This window comes from Gigantopelta aegis, chromosome 10 (genome assembly GCF_016097555.1).
Source record: "Gigantopelta aegis isolate Gae_Host chromosome 10, Gae_host_genome, whole genome shotgun sequence".
In the NCBI taxonomy this organism is placed as follows: Eukaryota; Metazoa; Mollusca; class Gastropoda; order Neomphalida; family Peltospiridae; genus Gigantopelta; species Gigantopelta aegis.
In genome coordinates, this window is record NC_054708.1 from 13566024 (window position 1) to 13574588 (window position 8565).

The 8565-nt window shown below is 35.0% G+C and overlaps 1 protein-coding gene across 2 annotated transcripts in view; it reads right to left on the minus strand.

The window, feature by feature from the left end:
- Positions 1-8251, minus strand: part of LOC121383179 (sulfhydryl oxidase 2-like) — a 33348-nt gene extending 25097 nt beyond the window's left edge. The window contains exons 1-3 of one of the 2 annotated variants that reach the window (XM_041513026.1): positions 7899-8251; positions 3143-3243; positions 1599-1750 (exon numbers count right to left, since the gene is read on the minus strand). In XM_041513026.1, the coding sequence (XP_041368960.1) occupies positions 1599-1750; positions 3143-3243; positions 7899-8148 (503 nt within the window). In that variant the 5' untranslated portion in view covers positions 8149-8251. The remainder of the gene's footprint in view (positions 1-1598; positions 1751-3142; positions 3244-7898) is intronic. The other variant, XM_041513027.1, reaches the window with a different exon arrangement.
- Positions 8252-8565: the final 314 nt, after the last annotated feature.

An 8565-nucleotide genomic window follows, 5' to 3' on the forward strand; every position in this document is an offset into this window, starting at 1 on the left:
ATTTTTGATATGATTAAAACATCAATGTACTCCAGTGGTATTGTTAAACAAAACAAACTTTAACTAAACAAAATGAGTTGCATACATGTTTCAGAGTATGACAAATATTTTGAAAAGTCACTAGCCACAGGGCTAGTGGGTTTGTGAAAACCACTAGCCCACCAAGATAAAGCACTAGCCCAAATTCCTGATCAATTATAACTGGATTTTTATATAATTTTTGTAACATTACACATTTACGAGTATAACAGTAAAATAAAACAAACACTTAAATCATGTTGTAACTTTCAGTTTTTTGTCGTGTCGTACGTTTTGTCTTTTGTCAAGTGTGATCCATCGTCATTGTCCCGTTTTCGTTTTTGCCCTCCCCCCGGGGAAAAATAATTGAGCAAACTCTTGGTTGGTATCTAAACACACTATCAAAATAATTAAATTTAAATGAGGGTACGACAGTGTGACACACGGTAATAGATGGTTCAGTGTATTTGGTAGTTGGTTATATATTTAGGTCCTACTATTTATGTCGCCAGGAACGGTGATGCCAAATACAGGGCATTATCCCGTGTCAGACCGATATCAAAAGAATATAACGGCGACTTCTAATCCGTTGTTAATTGATGAACAAAAAAGGTATTATCTTGTATCGGCAACTGTGACATATTATCCAAACTGCAACACGTAATAGGCCAAGCCGAGTCACTGCATATGCGGTTACTATTAAAGTAAATTGTTTTCCTGATTGCCGATAACCACATGTTAGCGAAGTGTTAAATTAGAAAAGAATAGGTAAATAAAACAAAGACTGAAATTCAAAGCATGGCTGGGGTTTACTTGATTGAGATTAACCTGTCGTCGCGATTGGTGATTTCCAAGTTCTTAGCCTAAAACATATTATGTGCGAGATTAACTACCACGTGACGTGTCTAACCAATCAAAACACGCATGTCATTAGACTTTATTTCCTGTGCCAGAAACTTGAAAGGGAAAGGTAAACAATGCATGCTGTAACTGTGACGATGTAGGGGGGGAAGGAGATCAAATGTTGCAATTAAGTCTATTTTGTAAATTTATATGAATATCCTAACCCCACCTCAACCTCCCAATGTTAGTTTTTAAGCTCTATCTCCCATATCTGATTATTACTGTTATTTAATAAAATTGTATTAAGTGACAGTAAAGTAGGGCTTGTGAATTTTTAATGTGGCTAGTAAATTTTTAAAATCACTGATCCAATGGCTGGTGGATTTAAAACAAATTCTAGAAGCCCCGAAAGAGCTATGTAAAAAATACGAAATTAATATCACAGATAGGTCAAATTAATATCACAGATAGGTCAAATTAATATCACAGATAGGTCAAATTAAAACAGTTTTAGAATAAAATTCAGAATCACAAAGAATTTCAACAAAAGTTCAGGATGGAATCGAAATGATTCCATTACGTTTTATTTATCAAATATATATTTTTCTAATTTCCTGACGCCATATAACCATAAATAAAATGTGTTGGGTGCATCGTTAAATAAAACATTTCCTTCCTTCCTTCTTTTCTAATTTGCTTCAGATGAGAGGATGTTAGCAGCCCTATGTATCACTTACGCCATTGGTTGTAAACGTGGCCATGACGCCGGGGCTTGGAATCGGGTTCTGTTTGAAACAAAGTCAACAACATTTTCTAAGAGACCACCAAACTCTCGGGTACCAAACAATCGTAATCCAGTGTTCTTGTCTGTAGAGTGTGGAGGGAATAACTGAAAAAATATCACATTCATCTATATTAGTATTAAATAATAATTAACTTAAACACACATTATAAATAAGTTTGTTTTGTTCAACGACACAACTAGAGCACATTGATTATTAATCATAGGCTATTGGAATTGGATGTCAAACATTTGGTAATTTTGACATTTTCCTTCTTAGAAAGGAAGCCTGCTACATTTTTCCATTAGTAGCAAGCGATCTTTATATGCACCATCCCACAGACAGGATAGCACATACCACGGCCTTTGATATACCACTGCAGTCGTGGTGCAGTGGCTAGAGCGAAAAATAGTCAAGTGGGCCCATGCACTGACATTGGGCTACGTCCCACCCCTAGTCATTAGATACCATTTGTCTTACAAGTTGTGTCAAAATATATCTAATGAGTGAAAGCAAATAAGATATGTTTTAAAACAATGAGTAAATGATATCTGATACAAACTTGTGTAATATTATTTTTCATACATATATCCCCCAATGTAATGTACATTAATATACATGTGCATTGTAAGATTTACTAGCAATCAAGTAGATAGACTGCAACATATGTAGTCCATGTGTACAACCAGATCAATAGTTCAAATACAAGCCAAGAAATATTGATCAGTAAAAATATTAGGTGATAAAACCAGCTACAATCATTATGATAGTCTAGCCAGCTTCAAATGAATCAGTAATCATCATCTAGTACAACAGTATTATATTAAACAAACAATATGAAGAGTAAATGCAGGCATACAAACATGTACATGTAACCATTGTAAGTACTTAAGGTGACAAACCCACTAGCCCTTGATCCCTCCCTGTTAGTGAATTTTTGGTCTGGGCTAGCTGAAATTATCAAAGTTCTGTATTACTATTTAATATACAGTCAAATCCGCTTATTTGGATGTGCAACAAAAATATATAAATGTATTATATACAGGTATGTCGACTTTCTGAGAATTTTAAACATGTGTCGAACACAGTTAAAGTTTGTTTGATTTAACACCACCACTAGAGCAAATTGATTTATTAATAAATGGGCACACCAATGGGTATCGATCCTAAACAGACTGCATATCTAGTGAGTGTTTTACCAATTAAGTGCTCCTAAAATCTAAAAACACAATTTGACTCCTTGTTTTTACTATATATATATATATATACATGTATATATAAACTTGTACATGTATGTATATATATATATATATTTATATATCTTGTTGGTTAGTGATTTATAGTCTAAACAGCTAGAATATATACAACTCCTGACATTTTGTATTAGCGAGTTGGTTTTTGAGAAACATTACTGCAACGGGAAAAAACTGTTTGAAAAAAAACCCCATAATGTTCATGACATTTTTTTTTTAAAAGTAAGAAATTTGAGAAATAATTACAATCATCTGTGGGTAGCTTTCGATTCCATATTTGCGACAAACGTCTGTATTCTTAGGCTGTGAGCAATCCACAGCTCCAACAGAGATAACTCTTGACCACCCTAAAAGAGAAGATTACAAAAATAAACAAAATTAATGCATGTACACTGAAGATATTTGTAACTATACACAATCTAGAAGATACACATGTGGATGCGGTCCTATACATCAGGGAACATTTTGTTTTCAAATCTTGATTAGTAATATTTCTAGTCGTCAACTGAAAATTGATTAGCGACTACTGTTTAATGTTTTAAAATTGTGTAGGGATCTCTGACACTTGCGTAGCAAATCGCGATGTGATACTGAACAAAATGTTCCCTGAACAAAATGTTCCCTGTACATACTTAATAAATATATATACATATAAAACAGAAATCAGAAAGATTATGTTGATTCCATGCCATTATGTATTTACAGTGATAGAAATAAGCAGAATGTTTTACTAGTCGAACAGACAAATACATCTAAAAATGTACATGTCCGCCAATATTTTCACTTGTCCAAATGAATGTTTTTTTTAATTCAAGGGCACTTCCACGAGTACAAGTACAATGTTTTTGATTGCTTAAAAAGACATTTTCACTTTTGCACAGGACAACCACCAAGGTAAATTTCACTTGTCTGAATAGATTTTCACTTTTGCACAGGACAACCACCAAGGTAAATTTCGCTTGTCCGAATAGATTTTCACTTGTCAGGACAGGGGCAGGACTTAGCCTAGTGGTAAAGTGTTTGCTTGATGCGTGGTCAGTCTAGGATCAATCCGCGTCGGTGGGCCCATTGGGCTATTTTTTTTGTTCCAGCCAGTGCTCCACAACTGGTGTAACAAAGGCTGTGGTATGGGTTTTCCTGTCTGTGGAATGGTGCATATAAAAGATCCCTTGCTGCTAATCGAAAAGAGTAGCCCATGAAGTGGCGACAGCGGGTTTCCTCTCTCAATATCTGAGTGGCCCTTAACCCTATGTCCAACGCCATATTTAAGTAATAACTGTAAATAAAATGTGTTGATTGCGCCGTTAAATAAAACTTTTCCTTGTCAGGACAAATGGACAAGCTAGTGCTTATTTCGAATGCTGTATAAATGTATAAAGGCTACAGGTATATGTATTACATAAATTTGTATTACTAGTGTTCATACTTTATTTACAGTACACCTACATGTAATTAAAAGCGAAGAACACCCAAATAAACACAATTAATGTATGTACACTGGAGATTTAAGGTTAAAGTTTGCTTTGTTTAATGACACCAATGAGCAAATTGATTAATTAATCATCGGCTATTGCATGTCAAACATTTGGTAATTCTGACTCATAGTCCTAGAGAAAACCTGTTACATTTTTCCATTAGCAGCAAGGGATGTTTATATGAACTTTCCCACAGGCAGGAAAACACATACATGTACCATGACCTTTGACCAGTTGTTGTGCGTTGGTTGGAATGAGAAAAAACCCAATCAGTTTGAATGGATCAACTGAGGTGGTTCGATCCTGTGACGCAAGCACTGTAGACGAGTGCTCAACCGATTGAGCTAAATACCACCCCACTGGAGCTTTAACTACATATACATATTTAGAAATCACAAATATTAATTACTTTCACTTGACCAGCTTAATGTTGATTTCATGCAAATGTTTAAAGGTACACTTAAGTATACTACTATTAGTATTAGTACTAACTAGTGTTCATATATGTACAGTCAAACCTAAATCTAAATCGGACCCTGAGCTAACTGGAATCCTGTCAAACTGGCCAAGTTTAATGAATGATCTAAAAAAAATCATATTCTAAAATACATACATGTATTACCTTCTAAACACAGGATCCTGTTTAAATTGGGTAAATATACGAGGTCCCTGGCATAATCCGGTTTAGACAGGTTTCAATGTATGTATTAAAATATAAACTCCCATCGTCCATTCCATTCTTTAAGCATGCAGGCAAGCTTCTAGAATTGATAAAAAATCCACTAGCCATAAGACGAGTGATTTTAAATTTTTACTAGCCATGATTCACTAGCCCTACTTTAAATAAATACAGTTAATAGTAATAATCTTATGTCACCTAAAAAAAGGAGATAGAGCTTAAAAACCTTTACATATGGTGGGGAGGGGGCAGTGGGTAGGTGGGCAGGATATTCATATTTACAAAATAGACTTAAATGCAGCATGTCACAAATGTTTTTTAAAAATTCAGTAGCCATTGGGCAAGGCAATAGTTCTAAGTTATTTACAAGCCCAACATTGAATATCACTAGCTAAGGGAGTGGGGCTACCATAATCTAGAAAGCCTGCTTTAAGAGCATTTTGCTTGGCATACCATTTATAAAAACAATGGTTGTTGTAGTGGTCTTCATTTCACTTGCTACAAGTGTTGTTGTTAAATAATATTTGTAAACTTCACCTTTATTAAAATCAGCTAGTCCATATATACCAACGATATATTCAACACATTTAATTATGGTTAAATATGGCATCACACATATGATCTAGAACTACTGATAATGAGACAGAAAACCCACTCCATGGGCTACTATTTTTGATAAGCAGCATGGGCTGTTTTGTATTCATCATCCTACAAACATGATGGTAAATACTGCAACCTTTCTGTGAGGAACTGGCTGGAATGAGAAACAGACCAATGGGACCATGCATGATGGGGTTGATCCTACATGTAGATCCATCATGTATGCTTTACCAGTGCATGGGTTACTGTCCTGTCCCGTGATGAACTATGGTCTCTCCCACAGGGAATGCCTCCCCCCCCCCCCGCCATATACTATGGATTTTACTACAATTTATTACTTTCTAAATTGAACACAAAAATAGTCTTTTTTATTCATTTCCTAAACACTTCCACTTTTCTTCTATGGCAAACCAAACTGAAATTATTTACAAAAAATAATTTTGTAGGAGGATGGGATGTACTATATCGTCAACGTCCCTAACTGCGTTATGCTTCCAACTCTATTCATTTTGTTTTCTCCCGATTTGTTGTTGTCTGCTTGTCGTTCGTTTGCGAGGTTTTTCTTCACAGTTCTAGAACATTTTCATGAACTATAAAATTTCAAACAAGTATCTAAATACAAAACTTTACAAACCCCTAAAACCATTAATTTTAGTAAGTCGTTTTTGTTTATTCCTTAAAATTACCTATATCGGGGCCACATGACTTGTAGAAATTGACTTAAAATGGAGGAAGATGAATTAACACGTGCCAGATCAACAAGGCCAAAGCATTTCAATTGTTATATTCGATCTGCAAAAGGTATGCTACAATTTTGTGCCTCTACTGTAAAGAATAGTATTCATAATCCATTCATAACAATTGTAAATAATTTTGAGCGTTAATTAAGAATCAATTCATAAAAACATTATAATTTTACAAACTATTCACTGGTATGAACGTAATGTCTATAGATCAGTACTGACAACAACTTAACAAGTGTTAGCAATGGGTGCTGGTAAAAGACGGACGGGACCAGAACGCTTGAGAAATTGAATTTTTCTCTTAAAAAATATTAAACAAAGCGTTCGTCAACTGTATATAGTTAAGAAAGATATATTTTTTTCATATAGTGGCCTTAATGGGACACACCCTAGTTACGGCTAGTTATTCACCATTACGGTGTTGTTTTTCGCTATTAAACCCATTTTTTCACAAATAAAATTGCACTTTACTTACCGTTTATTATTTAGAATATACATTTCCATTCACCTGAAGTGTTTTTTGGTAATCCTGGTGTTTGTAATACCATAAAATGCATTTTTCGTATTTCTGAAAAACTCATGTGCGTCTGAGAAAAAACCGTTGAGCAGACAAGGTCTAATCTATTTTTAGAGGGGATATTTCCATTTCAATGTCACAGACGTTGGTATACCACATGACCGTTATAATTTTGGTTCGCTTTGTTTTCTCGTGCACGGTTCGTGCAATCAACATCCGATTTGTTGTTGTTCATTTGTGAGATTTTTCTTCACAGTTCGAAAACATTTTCAGTAACAATAAAGTTCAGACAAGTAAGTATCTCAATACAATACGTTACAAACCCTTAAAACCAATAATTTTGCTAAGTGCTACGATATCTGGAGAGTGGATACAACCAGGACAGAACAGATTGGAACATGTCCAGGAAAGGTGAAAAGAATGCACCCCAAGTCTGTTTAATTTGTCGTGACGTAGGCATTGTTGTGCTTCGAGCGACATCTACCGGTGACATCAGAATACAAACTTTCAAAATTATTTCAAGCAATTGGGACATGGGGATTCCCATGGTATTTATCGATATAAAACCTGCTTTCTCACTCCATTTGATAAAAACGTGATCTAAGTGTGTTATTACAGGTTTGTAGATTAACCAAATTATAATTTATTTTCGCTGGATGGAACTAGGGTGTGCGGCTTTAAAAATGGAAAATGATGAACCACACATGCACTGTATGATATTTTTTGCAAATGCATGGCATGCGCCTGAACTCAGACACGTCACTGTGACTGTTTTCTGTTTACCGGAGTGTGTTTCACTTTTATTTAGTAGAAAGGATTCATTGGAAAGACTTTCCTTTGGCAATGTCACTAACCCTAACCATTTATGATAAGTATTTATAATGTTCGTTATACGTGACAGTGCCAAAGGAAATTCCTACCATGGTAAATTATGCAGGCTATCCAATAATTATTATAAAATTAATATATATTAGTTGTCTATAGGTACCTTTTATACTTTGAGCAAATTTTTTATACGTTGGAGCAAAATTAATGCAGTGGCCACACCAAGTGTTGTAAAATTCTATGATCCATGCGTGTTCCTTGTCTGCAAGATGTGAGTAGAAATCATCACCAGAAATCACCACCACATCATCCCCTGGGAGGTACAATCCGGCTTCCTTGGGTATGTCTGCAAATGATAGTCCTATGAGGTACGCTATCAAGAGAGACAGGCACAAACTGTGGCATCTCCCCATTGTTTCTTGATTTAAACATTACTATTCATTTTTGTTGACATTTCAAACGTTTCGTAAATCCCAAAATCTGTTCTGTCAAAACAAAAAAGCACTTGAAAATAGACTGTAGACAGACGATATTTAATGGCGATGGACCTAATAAACCGTAATACGACTGAGTTGTCGGTCTACAATTTACTTCAAACACGTGTACACGAGTTCGGGAGTTTTCGTAAATTTTCGTTCGCCCGCTGTGTTATCCTTTTGTGAGAGCTATAAATTTACATATTACACATGTACTGACGTAGTTACTTACCTTTGATATACTTAATAGTGTATACTTGCGGTTTATGAATAATACATTGTAGTTATTCAGGTTTCATGTGAACTCAATACGCGACGGGATAGGGTTACTTTGGTAAATTTAAAAAAATGTCA